Source organism: Pleuronectes platessa, chromosome 13, assembly GCF_947347685.1.
Source record: "Pleuronectes platessa chromosome 13, fPlePla1.1, whole genome shotgun sequence".
NCBI lineage: Eukaryota > Metazoa > Chordata > Actinopteri > Pleuronectiformes > Pleuronectidae > Pleuronectes > Pleuronectes platessa.
In genome coordinates this window covers 22,695,450-22,713,056 of record NC_070638.1, presented here as the reverse complement: position 1 = coordinate 22,713,056, position 17,607 = coordinate 22,695,450, and the positions used below count along the sequence as shown (strand labels likewise).

The 17,607-nt window shown below is 41.0% G+C and overlaps 1 protein-coding gene across 5 annotated transcripts in view; it reads left to right on the top strand.

Moving 5' to 3' along the window:
• The window catches only part of chd7 (chromodomain helicase DNA binding protein 7), a 65,225-nt gene that overhangs the window by 31,842 nt on the left and 15,776 nt on the right, over window positions 1-17,607 (top strand). For all 5 annotated transcript variants that reach the window (XM_053438312.1, XM_053438314.1, XM_053438315.1 and 2 more), the window contains exons 6-26: window positions 26-157; window positions 964-1,029; window positions 2,257-2,312; window positions 3,693-3,807; window positions 4,716-4,799; window positions 4,892-5,029; window positions 5,817-5,938; window positions 6,444-6,687; window positions 7,494-7,670; window positions 7,835-7,978; window positions 8,058-8,156; window positions 8,334-8,514; window positions 8,620-8,836; window positions 9,549-9,744; window positions 9,961-10,128; window positions 10,298-10,477; window positions 10,590-10,700; window positions 11,810-12,021; window positions 14,042-14,241; window positions 14,638-14,797; window positions 16,201-16,290. In XM_053438312.1, the coding sequence (XP_053294287.1) occupies window positions 26-157; window positions 964-1,029; window positions 2,257-2,312; window positions 3,693-3,807; window positions 4,716-4,799; window positions 4,892-5,029; window positions 5,817-5,938; window positions 6,444-6,687; window positions 7,494-7,670; window positions 7,835-7,978; window positions 8,058-8,156; window positions 8,334-8,514; window positions 8,620-8,836; window positions 9,549-9,744; window positions 9,961-10,128; window positions 10,298-10,477; window positions 10,590-10,700; window positions 11,810-12,021; window positions 14,042-14,241; window positions 14,638-14,797; window positions 16,201-16,290 (3,092 nt within the window). The remainder of the gene's footprint in view (window positions 1-25; window positions 158-963; window positions 1,030-2,256; window positions 2,313-3,692; window positions 3,808-4,715; window positions 4,800-4,891; window positions 5,030-5,816; window positions 5,939-6,443; window positions 6,688-7,493; window positions 7,671-7,834; window positions 7,979-8,057; window positions 8,157-8,333; window positions 8,515-8,619; window positions 8,837-9,548; window positions 9,745-9,960; window positions 10,129-10,297; window positions 10,478-10,589; window positions 10,701-11,809; window positions 12,022-14,041; window positions 14,242-14,637; window positions 14,798-16,200; window positions 16,291-17,607) is intronic.

Sequence of the window (17,607 nt, the reverse complement as noted above, 5' to 3'; positions counted from 1 at the left end):
TTGTGTCTCTTCATTTGACCATCAGAAGCGTCGTTCCAGCCGCCAGGTGAAGAGGAAGAGGTACACTGAAGAGGTGGAGTTTAGAATTTCAGATGACGATGTCAGTGGAGATGACTCACAAACACCAAAATCCCCATCTTCATCATCCCAGCAACAGGTACAGCTTGGGTTTCGGTTTATATTGTACAGACAGAATCTGACATTTATATATTTAATGATATATTATACAAACAAATCTATGGATGTGTCTACCATCAGATTTAGTTGATTTAGCTATCCCCTTATCTCTCTTATATCAGATCATTGTTGTTGAATAGTGAACTGGACTGCTTTCAGGCAAAAAGTAACTGGATTTTAATGTGTGCCAATACACATTCCTCACTTCAAGTCTGTGTAAATGTTCTTAATTACATTTCTTCAATTTTTTTCTGTATGTGAATACATGTCAATAGTGTACAGTGCATGTTTGTCATTATTTAAAAAATGTTTCTAGCTTTGCAGCCTGCTTTGGTGCTTTGTAGAATTAAAGGTGTAATGGTTCACCAAAACCACAGTTAGTAGATTAACAAAATGTTTCAACACACTTGGATATGATCAGAGGTTCTGAGCTCTGGGTTATAATCCACCTTTATAGAGAACGTTTGAGAGACAATACATTAGCTGTTATGTAATAGTTACAGATGTATAGCTTGAACAGCTTAGTTGAAATAATGATTAGTAATTTAAACATGATTCAGTGTTAATAGTCACATGGAAAAATTTTTTTGTTACATAAACCAAGTAAAGCTCATAAGGTCGTGGTTTGGATTTTGTCGTTTTATTGTCCTGTATCTGTTTCTGCCTCAGTTTCAGAATTGCCACAAAACTGAGACAAATTAAATAATGAACGTAATTATACTGTAATTAATTTTTTTTTCATGTGATTTTTCTGGCCAACATTTTACTCATTTGGTGTGTCTCCAGGATGTGATTGAAGCTGAGGGGCCCATTGTGGAGAAGATCATGGGCTTGCGCACCTCCAAAAAACAGGTGAGATGCGTTGAGGAAGAGACACACAATACATAGAGAAATGCTCACATTGACATCCTGGCCAGAGTCATGGCTTACATCATCTGATTAGCCGCTCCACAGCTGGCCTAAGCAGATTACTCACACACATACGAAGACACACACAAGTATCTCAGACAGCATTCACTCGGTAAGCAGACACAAGACTTCTTGTATTTCAGTGTTTGGAGCTCTGAGTGTGTAAGAGAGTGTGTGTGTGCGAGTATGAGTGAATACCCGGCTTTGTTTTAGATGGCTTGTCTAAAGAAAGCTCATCCCTGAGCCAACACATGCGTGCACATACAGTCACTGGCCAACTTTCCTTTGCTAGCCAGCTGCCAACGGGTTTAAGCCCGCCCCCCCTTTACACATAAACAGACACACACACATTCTCACAGTTCCATTCAGAGTTGACCCTGGGTTTGGCACACAGCCAAAACCACAACGCTAGCTAGACCAGACACCAAGCTAGCATTTCCTCAGGCAAGGGGTGTGGGTGGGTGTGTGATTGATGATTCATGGCATTACAGTAGTAGTAGTAGCGTGTGTGTGCGTGCGTGCGTGCGCGTGCGTGTGTGTGTGAGAACTGCTGTGCTATAAGAGCTACTGTTTTGGTATTTCCCCTTTCTCACACACACTGTTATGTATAGGAATAACAAATATATTACCCATACACTTCTTTACCATAATCTGCGTCTGCCCTGAGAATATAAAGCAAAGTCAAGCCCATTTTACACTGCCTGTTCAAGGGAGGAATATAGCATATTTATTCCACCTTGCTGTTTTGTATAAAAAGGTATAAACACAGAATGGCAGGTTTTGTAAATCTGCCTTTAAGCTGGCAGCTGTAGTAGTCAGAGACCAGAATCGATGTCTGCTTCAAAGAGAGCCGCGGCATGGCGGGACAGGAGGCCAACAATGTAACACATCCCACACTGGGGGTGGCATATGCCGGTTTGTTTAGTTCAGTGTAAACAAACCAGCATAACGAGGGGTCATTATGGCAACATACAGTTACTGGGTTCCTGTAGAAAAAGGGACTTTAGATTCAGGGATGACTGACAAGCTTGTGTGAGACTGGTACCCACTACCAGTGCCACCTAACCAATTCAACCACATGTTTTATAACGAAGATGAGCCACTTCTGTTCTTGTGCCATGTAGTTGCTACATTTGCAATTATTATTATTAACCATTTGTTTCTTTCTAGATGGAGGAGGGGGAGGAATTGGAGGTGGAGGAGTTCTATGTCAAGTTCAAGGGCTTGTGAGTAAAACTACTTTTTCTCTTCACCGCTTTGTCTTTCACAAGAGAGCTCCCTCTTCTTTTAAGCCTATTTTGAACATGCATGCCAGGGTTTCCGTGGGCCGATAACTGTGAAAAGTTCAGAGTTGGCTTTAGCAATTTATTTGCGCTGCAGATTCAATCACATATTAATACCAGAAGTGGTTGTATCCTATGATTCCACTGAAACATGACCAAAAGTCATTTTCACATCATTTTGGCTCATTATTAGAACTATGTATATACAACATTTTTCTCATGGTACTTTAAGACATTAGCAATAAGTAAAGTTAACAAATATGAAGTAATCCTTGATCCCATTGTGTGCCATACAGTTACATTGATGAAATAAGTTTTAAAGTGAGTGGATTTGACTGCAGTTTTTCTTACTGTCCCATACACATCTGACAATATAACAGCATTTACCAAAATGTCGCTTAAGTCAAACATTTATAGAAAGAGTCACTTTTTCAGTGGGTGTTATCCAGTTGTAGTCAAATAATAAGGCCTGTGGTGAGTTGATTCTGCACACTCTTTCCTCTTACATAATTATTTTCTCTGACATTTAGCATTCTTCACACTTCAGTATTTTTGAGCTCATAATCTATGACAGCCGTAATTCTTGGCTGTTGGACAGATTTTTTTTTCCCTTGTTTATTTTTGCAGTCACGACATTCGGAGGCAGTATTAACTTGTTTTCACTATGAATTTATTTCCTCCATGTCCGCAAAACCCATTATAGAACACTTAAGAAACTCCTGCAAGTTAAACTGGACTAACATAACTAACTTGCCGAGCAACATTGAGGCTACAGACGGGCCATTATGTAACACACTGGTACTTTTTCCATTCTAAAGGATTATGTCATGTAATGAACACATAATTTACTTTTTGAATATGAACCCCACTTTTCAAACCTTTAAAAAAATTATATAAAGATAAATGATAAAAGATAAACAAACGTAACCATACATTGCGGCCACTATGGTATCTTTTCTCTCCTGTGAAGTAGAAAACTGTCAATATATATTTTTACAATCAGTCATATGAGGTACTTTGCCTCAGATCTATAATGGAAGTGGAAAAGTCTTGATAGGCCGTGTAACTTTTGACAAGGGCTTCAACTAATTGCGGTTTTCATCAGGTAATCTGACTATTTTCATGGTAATTCAGACTAATTATATGAGCAAAATTTTGGACCCAACTAGCAGTGAAATGTTATTTAAAATATGACACATGTAACTTTCTCCCTGTGATGGTAGTTTACTCTTTTGCTGCATTGGCTACAAACACTGTTATTCACTCTGGTTTCAATATGAGTGTCATGAATTACTGCGTCTGACGGTGTCTCTTGTGTCTCAGCTCGTACCTCCACTGTCGCTGGGCAGACTTGCAGGAGCTGGAGAAGGACAAGAGAGTGCACCAGAAGATCAAGAGGTTTAGGGCAAAGCAACTACTCAACACCTTTATAACTGAGGTAGGACCTGAGCTCTCCAGTAAAATTAGTCCCTTATCTTGTCCTTGCACTGCACAAGTACTTTACAGTGGCTTTAGAGAACACTGTCCTCCACTTTGTGCACACTTTATTGTGTTGTAGATAAAATTGTAAATAGATATTACTTCATCACGTTTTTTTTGCCGTTTTAAAGAAAGAAGTTCACAGAAAAATGAAATTATCTACTCACCACTGTCAACACAGTCCACAAAACACTTCTGGCGTCTCAGGGAAAACTTTGTGGCGACCGAATCCAATACAATTGAAGTAACCGGCGACTTATACTTTAGACATAATAAAACAGAAAATGCCTCCATAGTGCTTGTGTGGTGTCATCCAAGTGTCCGCAAGCCCCAACATTCATATTCGACCCGAAACAAGGTCATTTACACCGTGTTTTAAACCTAAAGGTCCACTGGAGGGGGTGAAGCTAGCAGACGTGGCCACATGATGGTGTGTCCAAGGGCCCTGAACGCAACACTTGGGAAAATATCAGCGGACATTTAGGCTGATAACGTGGTGTAAATTATGCCGTTTCTGTTTTATTACGGCTGAAGAATAGGTCTCGATTGACTTAAATTGTATTGGATTCTTCTGCAACACTGTTTACCCATGACACTCAAGTGTTCTGTGGACTCAAACACTTCACCCGCCACTTGATCAGCATATTGGTGGGTAGATAATAAGTGAATTTTCAATTTCAGTGAACTATTCTTTAAAACTCATATTTCAGTCAAAGCTCATGTGGAACGTAATACAGCAATTATTTTGTCATAAATGTCTTCATTAGTCATATGCTGCAAACATGAAATCAACTGACCTCAGCCCAACAAATTCTCTGAAGCCAACCCATGTCTCTAAAAGAAAAATTCTGCTAATTTTCTCTCCAGATGGATGATGAGCCTTTTAACCCAGACTACGTGGAGGTGGACCGTGTCCTGGACATTTCAGAGAGCACAGATGAAAATGAAGAGGTGCTTTGAACTCCTGTCATCTTTCATGGGTTTGAGCTTCTGTCTCATCTCAGCATGCTCACTAATTCTCACTGCTGTGTGTTGTTGTGCAGACGGTGACCTTATATTTGGTGAAATGGTGCAGTCTGCCCTATGAGGACTCCACATGGGAGCTGAAGGCTGACATCGACCAGTCCAAGATAGAAGAATATGAACGCATTGCAGCACGCACACCCAACCTTAAGAGAATGGTAAGTGGCCCTGTGTGTGTGTGTATACGCTTTTGTCTCTATAGACGCTCTTTCGGTGCTATCTGTTACCCAGCCTCCTCCCAGTAGACGCGTGCATGTGTGTTTTTGTGTGTGTTGGCCTGCCGCCTGCTCCTTCCTCCTGCAGATTTACAGCCCCCTTAATGCTCTCCACAGGGCCACGTTCTTGCGGTCTTACACATTCACACACACGCCCTGCTCCTGTGGCCAGTCCAAACCACTAACAGTGTGTTTAATGCTGAACAGAAGCAGCTGACTGGCTGTGGTCCTTCCCTCCAACTCTTTATTTTCCTGTGTCCATCTATTTAACTACTGCCTACTGATTCTCTTTAGAAATGCTCCAGGGCAGTGTTTGGAGGCAGTTTATATTTTTAGCTGCACTAGCAGCATTACTCAGGGGTTGGTTGGTTGGACTAACAGAACTTTTGGCAGACATTTTCTCTTTTTTTAATTTTGTTACATTTCCCCCAAATTTTAGTTGGTCAAAATGTCAGCTTGTAAATGGTGAAAATCAAGATATGTTTAAAACTAAACATCAGTCCCGTTTTAATAAATTCTTAAATATTATTGGAAGAATGAGGAAAGAACTTTAGGCAGATGGTCTTTCCTGGAGAACTATCATAACAGTTGCTGATTGTTTTTACATCTGAAAGATTTTTTAACTAAGATACACCCTTACAAAACTCAGTCTCTGCATTGATGATTTGATAAGATGCTCTTATAAAATGATTGTCATTATAATAACCCCAAATAATTTCTCTTTGTCTAGGAACGTCCTCCTGCAGCCGACTGGAAAAAGTTGGAGGGCTCCAAAGCATACAAGAATAGCAACTCACTCAGGGAATACCAGTTAGAAGGCCTCAACTGGCTAACCTTCAACTGGTACAACTCGTAAGTCACCATTTACTTTTGTTTTGTAAGAACTATGGATATAAACCACTGACTGCAGTTGACATTGGAGTGGATGTGAAGTGACCCTGTTAGGTTTCTTATTTGTTCCATCTGTGCTTGAAATGCTGTAATGGTACCATAGGTGTACAGAGACAAGTATTGCTGCCGGCAAAATGAGCACATTATTACTGTCTTTTTTGTTTTCTTGTTTTAAAGGATATATTCTCCTCTTGGGTTTTTCAGAATATCAGTGGAATATGTTCCACGACAAAAACATTTGAAGAAATTGTTGAAAATCTCTGATAACAAATTGTGAGAAATACCACCAAGAGTGTTAATAAATGAGGGAGAGCTGTTTTTAGATTGTGGAGACACTTTGACTTTGTCAAGTTAAAGTTGTGTAATCTTGCAGAGGGTTCACAGCAGCTTTTGGAGTGGACGCACCATTGCATGCAGCCTTTGTGCTTCAGCTTCTCACTCTTTGAACATGTTTTTTTCCCCACAGACGCAACTGTATCTTGGCTGATGAGATGGGTCTAGGGAAGACCATCCAGTCAATTACGTTCCTGAATGAAATCTTCCTGAAGGGCATTGAGGGGCCGTACCTGGTGATTGCCCCTCTCTCTACCATACCCAATTGGGAGAGAGAGTTCAGGACCTGGACCGAGCTCAACGCTGTGGTCTACCACGGCAGCCAGGCCAGCCGCAAGACCATCCAGGCCTACGAGATGTACCATAGAGATGCACAGGTAGACACGATGAAACAAAGCTGCTAAACTCTTCTTGCAAAACAACTTATCTGTGATGATATTATATTAATGTGTTACAATAAATCTTTGGAGTTTATAGAAAACAGGTATAGCATGGCATGAGTCCAACTTTATCGTCAAGCTTCATTATCAAAGCTTTCCTTGACTTTTCCTCACAAAGGCTGTGCAATATGATGAATATAAACAATGTTACAATAGAAACAATTTGTCGTTGGGCTGCAAATCACTCTTAACCACAATTTTTTTTGCCCTTTGGACGCTGAGTATACCGGCATGAAATTTCCTTGAAACCAACACAAACAAATATATTTGAGTGAACGTGACACAGGAAGTGGTATTTCACAACATGAGAAGGATTTAGACCAGCCAAGACAAAATGAGCAGGTTGTACTTAAGAGGGGCCACTTCTGTCATGAGGAATATAGTTTTGGTGTGATGATTTTGAAGTATCATGTCAAACATTACAAGGAGAGCCATAAAATAACAGTGGCCTGCTCAGAACAAACCTTAGACTTAGACCTTGTAGGGTGGTTAATGTTAGCACCAAAATGGAAGGAGGTAACAGCTGCAAATACATGAAACCAAATTATACTCAAGTAAGGGAATGGGTAAAGATATGTATTGTTATTTATCTAATATGGAATCTATCAGGACATGAGATTTAGAAAATGTTGAACGCCGCTGTTTATCCCCTAGATAAAAACTAAGATGATGAAGGAGTTGGGAATATGTTAGATTTTTCTTTTGGACCTTCATTATTTTTGTCTCTTCTTTCCATCTTCCAGGGTAAAATAATAAAGGGAGTTTATCGGTTTAACGCGGTTATAACAACTTTTGAGATGATTCTGGCTGACTGTCCGGAGCTTCGCAACATCCCATGGCGCTGTGTGGTGATAGATGAAGCCCACCGCCTCAAAAACCGAAACTGTAAACTACTGGAAGGACTCAAAATGATGGACATGGTGAGTGGTGGTATTTTTTTGTTTGTAGCAAAATTATCTCTTTGTCAAGAGTCAAGAATATAATGACCTAGTAGCTGTGCCATTAAAATAATTAACTCTTCACATCCTCCTTTCATTTTTAGAAACTCTAAATATATCTTTCCTGTCTCTGCTTTCTTCTGCAGGAGCACAAAGTTCTGTTGACAGGAACTCCCCTCCAGAACACTGTGGAGGAGCTCTTCAGCTTACTCAACTTCCTGGAACCTGAGAGATTCCCCTCTGAAACGACATTCATGTCTGAATTTGGAGACCTCAAGACTGAAGAACAGGTAAATGGACAGTCTTTAAAACTTTGGACAGTTTCTAAATCCTGTTTCAATTAAGTATTAACACTCCCATGTATTTCAGGTTCAGAAACTGCAAGCCATTTTGAAGCCCATGATGCTGAGAAGACTGAAAGAGGATGTGGAGAAGAACTTGGCCCCTAAGGAGGAGACCATCATCGAGGTAGGACTATGATCTCAATATAGATTTCTCAGAGATCAAGGGTGGAGTCAAAACATCTTAACCTATTCTGGTTATGTCCTCCATTCAGCTCTCCAATCTGAATCCTGTTAGAATTTCCCCAACAAGTATTTAAAGAATGTCAAATAAACCAAAAATAATAAATGTTGTGGTCGCCAGGTGGAGCTGACCAACATCCAGAAGAAATACTATCGGGCAATTCTGGAGAGGAACTTCACCTTCCTGTCCAAAGGGGGTGTAGGAGGAGGTGGCAGCGGCGGAGGAGGAGCAAATGTCCCTAACCTTCTCAACACCATGATGGAGCTGAGAAAATGCTGCAACCACCCCTACCTCATTAATGGTAAACACACACTCTACAAAGGCTGACATACCACTGCAGTTTAAAGACTCGGCAAAACCAATTATTGCTCCGGATGATTTATAATTATTCTTTCCTGGTGACTAGGAGCGGAAGAAAAGATCATTGATGAGTTCAGGGAGTCCAACGGAGGGAGGACCGATTTGCCAGACATGGCTCTCCAGGCTATGGTCCAGGCTGCAGGCAAGCTTGTGCTCATTGACAAGCTGCTGCCCAAACTGAAGGCAGGTGGACACAGAGTCCTGGTGTTCAGTCAGATGGTCCGCTGTCTGGACATCCTGGAGGACTACCTCATCCAGAGACGGTAAGAATAGACTAATTAGCATTTCATAATAAGTGCAAAGGTTAATCAGATAGTAATCATCATTATAGTCTAGGTATATTTGTGATCTCAGTCCCTTTAATACTGGCAATCTACTGATACTCAGTGTGATCTTAGCTGCCCAGTGCACACTCTAGAAGAAATCTGAAAATGAGACATTGAGATTTTTGTGCCAAAGATGCTCAGAATTGAAGAAATAAATGTGTACAAAACAGCAGAAGGTACACACGGTTGATTAAACGTATTATTGACTTATGAACAGGTGGCCCATACTTTATTTTTCACAAGCGACTTGATCCAAACACTCCTCATTCAAAACTGGAAAACTGACGAGATTAAATGATTGATGTAATAGAAATGAAAGTTGAACTGGGAGGATGTGATTCCCAAAATTAATTAAAGTGATGCAATCCATTTGAGCAGCCAGACAAAAGCATGCGCAATTATACAGTCGTTCACAGAGTGGAGGTTTTTTCAACACAAAAGATCTTCGGCTGAGCATCGAGACCAAATGACGAGCACTTTCACCAGATGATTTTCTCGAGGTTTTTGATAAACGATGTTAGTAAATTTGAGGATAACAGGAGAGTAAATAGAATATTGGATTGGCCCTTAGATCTGCTTGTAATATCTTCTAATAACTTCTATTTACAGTTACAGTTATTGACAGCTGTTCTTCTAAATCTGTGTCCAGATATCCCTATGAGCGTATAGACGGCAGAGTACGTGGTAACCTGCGGCAGGCAGCCATAGACAGGTTCTCTAGACCAGACTCCGACCGTTTTGTCTTCCTGCTGTGTACACGAGCTGGAGGGCTTGGCATCAACCTGACAGCAGCCGACACCTGCATCATCTTTGACTCAGACTGGAACCCTCAGAACGACCTGCAGGTACAAACCACACCATGCAGATTTTTTTGTTTAATAATTGTGGTTGGACTGAGTTGTCCTAAGGAGCTGGGAACTAGCCATGTCAGCCACACTTAGATCTTTCACTTCACTCTTCTGCAACCTCACGTATCCAGCTGAATGTGCTCCTGAACAGAAAAATCGATCAAATTCTCTTGTGAATACTGTTTCTTAATTTTCATTTCTGTCTTCCACCAGGCCCAGGCCAGGTGTCACCGTATCGGCCAGTCGAAGGCTGTCAAGATATACCGTCTGATCACCAGGAACAGCTACGAGAGGGAGATGTTCGACAAGGCCAGTCTGAAGCTGGGGCTGGACAAGGCTGTGCTGCAGAGCATGAGTGGCCGGGAAAACGCCAACAGCGGGGTATCTACATCAATAACTTGAGATTGATTTATTCCTTTTAAGTGAATCTTTTCAGTGTCCTTTGTGTTTAAAGGGAAGTCTATTTTCTGAGATCACGTAGGTGTTTTCAGACCTCTTACAACTGATTACTTTGAAGCCACTGAAGTAAATGTTTTCCATTGTGTTCCAGGTCCAGCCATTGTCCAAGAAGGAGGTCGAGGACCTCTTGAAGAAGGGAGCTTACGGAGCTCTAATGGACGAGGAAGACGAAGGCTCGAAATTCTGCGAGGAAGACATCGACCAGATCCTGCAGAGGCGAACTCACACCATCACCATAGAGTCTGAGGGAAAGGGCTCTACATTTGCTAAGGTAAAAACTTCATGGCCTAAAGACAATGGAAATGACTAAAAATCTCATGTGTTATGTGTTTGAAAAAGTATAATACCTTGAGTTGATGGATGCATTTCCTAAATGTCCGCAGGCCAGTTTTGTTGCCGCTGGTAACCGAACAGACATTTCTCTCGAGGATCCAGACTTCTGGCAGAAATGGGCCAAGAAGGCTGAGCTGGACATGGATGCCATGAATGGACGGGTAATACAAACACACAAGCACATACACTTTCAACTGTACATGCTTACTGTGAACTGCAAAATTAAACGCAACCAAGAATACGAGAAGTGATGTAGCGATAAAGCCGCAGAGAGAGAAAAGTCACACTGCATCCAAAGTCTCACATACACACACTTGGTGGTCTTTTCTTATTGGAAAGGGACTAGCTTACAGAATTTGTTAGTCAGGGGGAGGAAAGTGAGACAGACGGAGAGCGTAAGAACAGGAGGGAAGCAGAGAGAGATTAATATTGACGGTCGAGAATCTCCTCTCTACCGTAATTACCCATGTTTCCCTGCTCTCGCGTGTGTGTTTGAATGAGAGAGAGTAAGCTGCTTAGCTTCACTTAACAGAGCACAGATGCTTGGAGGGTACAGATATATCACTTAGGCAAGTGCTCCAACACACACAAACAAACACACACACACCTACAACAAGTCACATTGTTACACGGATTTTAACAGGCATCTTTATGCCTGTTAAAATTGCTCACTTGTTTTCTTTCTGAATATTTCTATTCTGAATAGTAGTCCCTCCTGATTTCCTTGTCTCTCTCCTGCCTCTCTTGTGGAGGACCTGCCACTGACACACTTACATAAGTGTGAATGCGTGCCGCTCCCCTGGGATTTCTTATTGTGTGATGTTAGAATTGAAAATGACTGCAATGCTCTGTGGTAATTGTGGAACTAACTACTGCCCTGTTTGCAAATACTAATGCGACTGTAAGGGGAGAAAATCTAATTAATTGAACAAAAATGTAATTCATTAGACAACATAATTAATGTCAGGTAACGTTTGAGCTGAGCAGCTATTTTCTCAGCTACAGGAATTAAACATGGAGCCAAATATCCATTAATCAGATTCGGTGCAGAAGGTGTCATGTATTAACAAAGTAGTCGGAGTATACAAGAAATAAAAAAATGGAATACATCACAAGAATAAAGCAGAAGCTACTTTGCATATTGTTATTGGTGGGTTTCAGGCAATCTGCATTTGAAACCAGGCTCTTGGTTATAATCTTTAAAAAAGCACACCAGAATCTAGGCCCTAGAGGCATTTCGTCTTAACGCCTTTATTGAATTTGTCTCCAGAACACACTAGTGATTGACACACCAAGGGTGAGGAAGCAGACACGCCACTTCAGCAGCGCCAAAGAGGACGAGATGCTGGAGTTCTCAGAGTTGGAGAGCGACGAGGACGAGCCAAGCAAACCCTCAACCAAACCACGACGACCCCAAGACAAGGCCCATGGCTACCCGCGGTCCGAGTGCTTCAGGGTGGAGAAAAACCTTCTGGTCTATGGGTCTGTTACATATTCATGTTTCCTACTCAAAAACAAGATGGATAATTATGACATACAAAAATGACTGGAACTAAAGCAATTCTGTCTCAAACTATACATTTTAGAGGGTTTACAGGCAATACAGGGGGAAAAAGCTTCGCAAGTACATGTGCCCAGATTACTGTGTGGTGTTTCTTGTTTGGGAAATGATCTTATTTACTCAAAGTATAAGAATTTCAGCTTGTGGACGGTTTAATATCTGCATTCGGTGACTCCCTGGACAGAGTAGCAGAACCTAGCAGGTACTTGTAGTTGGATTTGGTTATTTTCGTACTGTGCCAGGCAAGCTATTTCTGCATTTCCAGCAAAAATAACTGGCTGCTGGCCGTAGCTTATTTCATTCATGATTTAAACATGATTCAACAATTAATTTGATCCAAGTGAATATTTTCCTTTTTTTAACAGAAAGTAATCACAACATAGAATTGTGGTGGAAGGAAACATTAAAGCAGATGATTCAAACGAAAGGAGGACAATATAGTTGTGGTTTTAGTGGAGTCATGTTGTTGAGTGAAGTTCATCACTCGGCTAATGTGTGTTTGTGTGTGTGAAAGAGCAAATGAGTTAATGGATGCAGACCTGCACACGGAGTCATTAATTGGAGAAAGCTTTCGTCTCAAGGCCTTCAAAACACACAGCTGACTGTAAATACAATCATGCACACATACACACTTCTCGGAGAGCAAGTTTTAATCTCAAACACATACAATTAAATAATATAAAGCCTCGTGCACTTTTTTATAATGATATTCACTAGATTACATAACATTATTTGAATTCAAACAACATCCAAATTTCCTTTAGGAAATGCCTGACAACTATGCATTATATATGTACAAACAATATTTCATTAACTCTTCAACAATCAGTTTATTCATCTGTGCCGTGATGGAGGTACATCTGAAACTACACAAAACACAATAACAGCCCTTCAAGTCTGAAGAGATGGCCATACAATAAACTGCACACAGAGACAAATTGACACACTTACCCCAGGCCGTGATGAGTCTGGTGAACCCGTCCATTTCATGGCTGATTTGGTGTGACCGTGTGTATGCGCGTGTGTAAGGAAGAACAGTGGTGCTAGTGAGATGTCAGCGTTGTTATTGTTACAGTCTAGTCTCGTGGCCCGAGGCTGTAGGACACAAAAACACACTGACTGGGCCTGTCCTCTCTGCTCGTCGCTCTGTTGTCTTTTCTCATCAGTCATCTTTCTCTCACTCACCCGCACCCATCATCTGACTATCTGAAATTTTTCAGGGTAATACTGGTTCACATGGTTCAGTGAAGATTTGGAAGCGGCAGTGTAAAAAAAAATGTTTTGCTGAGAACAAGACCACCACATCAGTCTTTTGGGTCACTTGCTCTCTGTAGTTGATGGGCTGGGTTTGGCTTTGATCCATGTTAACACACACACATATACACACACACTGAGGGATGGGGGCCCGACACTCATCAGTGTCTGTCGCTGGAGTGTGATAAATGTCTGGGATGCAGGAAAAATGATTTAGGCTTGTGTACATACTCATGAATGATTAGGGTCAAGTGAGTGAGTATTGTGGCACGGAATAACAAACTGTCTGAAAGACCTAGTAAAATTATTTAACTTAGTTAGGCATACAAACAAGAAGAAGAAACATCTGAAAGTTAAAATCATGTGGGGTTAAAAGATGGGGATTTAGGTGCAAAATTATTTGATATTGGTTATTTGATCTGTATTAACCAGTTAATGTATATAGTGAAGTGCAGAGTTGTGCACCAGATTCTTTTTGTTTTGTTCTAATTGATCAATTATTTTAATAATTCTGACAATCTTTGTAATTTTGTGACCTTTTTGCTTTAATTCCCAACCCACTTTGTGGCAGATCTTTGTTCTGTTCTACAAGTGTTGCATCATATTCAGCAGTATAAGTTTAAAGGCAAGTTTATCAATAATTCTGACAGGCTTGTCTGCTTCCTTCGTCTCTATGTCTGTCTTTAGTTGGGGCAGGTGGAGTGAAATCCTGGCCCACGGTCGATTCAAGCGCCCTCTCAAGGAGGCCGATGTGGAAACCATCTGCAGAGCCCTGCTGGCCTACTGCCTGCTGCATTACAGAGGAGACGAGAACATCAAAAGTTTTATCTGGGACCTTATCACTCCGAGTGAAGATGGGACCACCAAGACGCTGACCAATCACTCTGGTAAAACTCACACATCCAATTACACTAGATGCATATAAATATTGTTTGATTCAACTTACTGCACCATTGATCAGCATCTGAAAATAGTGGAATTTGAATCTCCCTCATAAGATCAAGATTTATTATTGAAGGCCTATTAGGTGGATGGGAGAAAAAAAATATGTGCCTCAAAAAATGCAATACACAGTATAAGGTTTGCGTGAATATATGAAAAATATTAGAATCATATAAGACGTGATGCCTTCTTTTGGCACTCTACACATTTCAGGTACTATACCATTTTGATAGTTGAAAGGTACATACAATTTGTTGACATTCACTCCAAACTGTGCATGAATAATGTTTACACAAGGTGTTAAATTTGTCACTATTGCCCGTCTCACCTCCCACCCCCAGGTCTCTCTACCCCAGTGCCTAGGGGTAGGAAAGGCAAAAAGGGGAAGCCCCAGGCTCCGCTTCCACAGACCCCACGAGCTGATTGGCTGGCCAGCTGTAATCCTGACCACTTACTGCAAGAGGATAGCTACAAGAGACACCTGAAACATCACTGTAACAAGTAAGGCTTCTTCAAACTCCTGAAACACCATAATAGCAAGTGGCTAATAAAATGTTTAGGGGCCCGAAACAGTATTCTGAGTATTATTGGTTACATTTAAATTCCCAAAGTGCAAACCTCATGGCTACCAAACTAATTTCAATGGAACAGGTTTTTAAAACCAGGACATAGAGGCATGTGGCAGGCGTGAGTCTGACTCCAAAAACATACACACAACTTAAATAGAGGCAGCCATCTTCCTGTTTTCTTTCTTTCACTCACATATACACACACTCATTTGCTTTGTGGTCAGCTCTTTTCCTGTTGTCAGGGTGATATGCTTCCTTGCCCCCCAGATTCAGTTCCAAGATTTTTTATTCTTCTTGAGGGGGAAGTTTGTTTGTTTGTTTGTGTGTACATGCGTTTGTGTGTGTGTGTGTATGTGTGTGGCTGTGTGCCAGGCCAGGTGCTAGGCAGGCAGACCTGTTGGAACTGGGTGAAAGATGCATGCGCACATACACTCACACACACTCACACGCACACACACTTGGGGGTGATTATGTGGTACCATCTGCTAGGCTGAAGCACAGCGTTGTGTGGCTAATCAGGCCTGGCACATTGATGGATGAGCACTCACAGCCTGCCAACAAACACACACACTAACGCACACACGCACTGCAACTTGTCCAACTTGCAACACACCCCGCAGAATGAGTTGCAAATGACTATCTTAACCCCGAAACTAAACTTTATTTTTCCTCCTTTCCACCACATCGCTCTACCTCTTTATTTTTTCCCCTCTTTGCTCCTCTCACTCATCCCCTTCTACCACCCTTCTCCCCCTTCCCCTCCTCCCTTCTTCTGCGCAAAAACATTATTGACATTACATTGTGGTTACAAATGTTTACAGTGGAGCCGATCTCTAGCATTTCCAGTGTCAGGAGATCAAATCTGATTTGCCTTTACCGACATGATTAATTTCACTGTAGAAGATTCTTACATCTGTACTTTGTATCCAGAGAAGAATGAAGCAGTATAAAATGTTTTCTTATTTTTTTTAAACCAGTAATTCAACAGAAGAAAACCGAAGGATATTTTCAATCTGAATAATGAAAGTTCGAACATCAAAGATCTTTATCTCACTGTCCTATTAAATTCCACCTTTCTGCCTCTGTACAGCAAATCCTCCTGTAAAGTCAGTTCAATGTGACTAACCCTATTTATCAGAACTCTCTTAATGACACACCCGATATCACAAGCTCCTATAATATTTTATTCAAAACAGGAAAAGTCTAACATTATGTTGCATCTCCATAAATGTTCTACTTAACAGAAGTACACCAGAAGATCAATGTTGCATTCTTAGGAATCTTTAGTCTACCCTCCTAATGATCTGCTTCACTTACTGTTCACCGTCCATTCAGGGTGCTGCTGAGGGTGAGGATGCTGTATTATCTGAGACAGGAAGTCATAGGCGACCAGGCCGAACGCATCTTGGAAGGAGCCGATACCAGGTTAGTAGATACTCTATACTACTTCCTCAGTGTCTTCATGTTAGTGTCCTGTTTACCACATTTCCCCGTCCTACTCAGGACACAGGAACATGCTTTTTTCGTATAGCTCATCAGTTGGTTTCTGCAGCCTCTGCTCTTTTTGCTGCTTAAGCGAACTACTACTCTGTTCCTATTCTGTCCTATAACAGCCATTTGGAAATTTTAATATTATTCATATAGATCCTGTAGTTTCAGAGATGTAATCTATACATTTTGGGTGTGTAATTTTGGAGCAGGCACCTAGATAATAGATGTCATAATATTAAAAGGTTAAAACAAACTAATGTCACAATCATATTTTGTCACGGAGGCTTAGATGCCTGAAAAAAAGTTCTTGATCTGATTTAGTTATTTATCATAACCAATCTTAAAAAGATGCATTTGCAAATGCTGTATTTCTCAAAATGGCTTGCTTAAGAAACATTTTTTATATTTTCTTTTACACTGAAATTTGTCTGTTACTGGTTAACAGTGTAGAGAGATGCAGGAAACTAGAGCAGTGAGAGTGGTGTGACAACCATGGAAGCTATATGATTATTATGATTCATGTCAAAAACTCAAATTAGCATCTGCAAACGAAATATGAAGAGCATTATTGTGTGATAAAGTATTACTCGTGTGGTAATTCAGTGTGCTCTAGTGACCTCTTTGGCAGGTTTCTTTCCATTGTGATGATTCAACAACATGATATTTCATCATGGGAAAATAAGCTATTATCAGTTTTTTTACCAATTTAGAGTTTTTTTAAAAACATTTTTAAAAGCTATTTGTTATTTAGCTGATTATCATCAGAAATTAGGTCTCAGCACAGTGGTGTTGATGTGAAGGTCAGATATGCTGCTCACCTTGACTTTTCCCTTGATCTCCTTCCTTCATCGCCTTCATTCACTGCTTCCTCCATCTTTCTCTCTTTCACTTTACACTTCCCTTGGCATCTGTCCACATCTCCCTCTCTCTGCATAGACTTTGGTCTATGATCATCTCCCATCCCCCTCACATCACCCTTTCACCCAGATGTGAATGCATTTATAATTTGGAGCACATGCACTTCATGCTGATCTCTCCTTCCCCTCCCCTCTTTCCCTCCCCCAACTCGATGGCTACTGTGACACACCCGTTACTGTGTGTGTGTGTGTGTGTGTGTCTCAGCGCCTGCCAGACGTGAGCATACGGGTTGCTATCGTGCCAACATATGCCAGGGGGATTTAGTATGCCAGTCTTGGCGCGCACGCATATGTGTGTGTTGCCAAGGCCGCGCATGCTGCTGTTTGCAGAGAT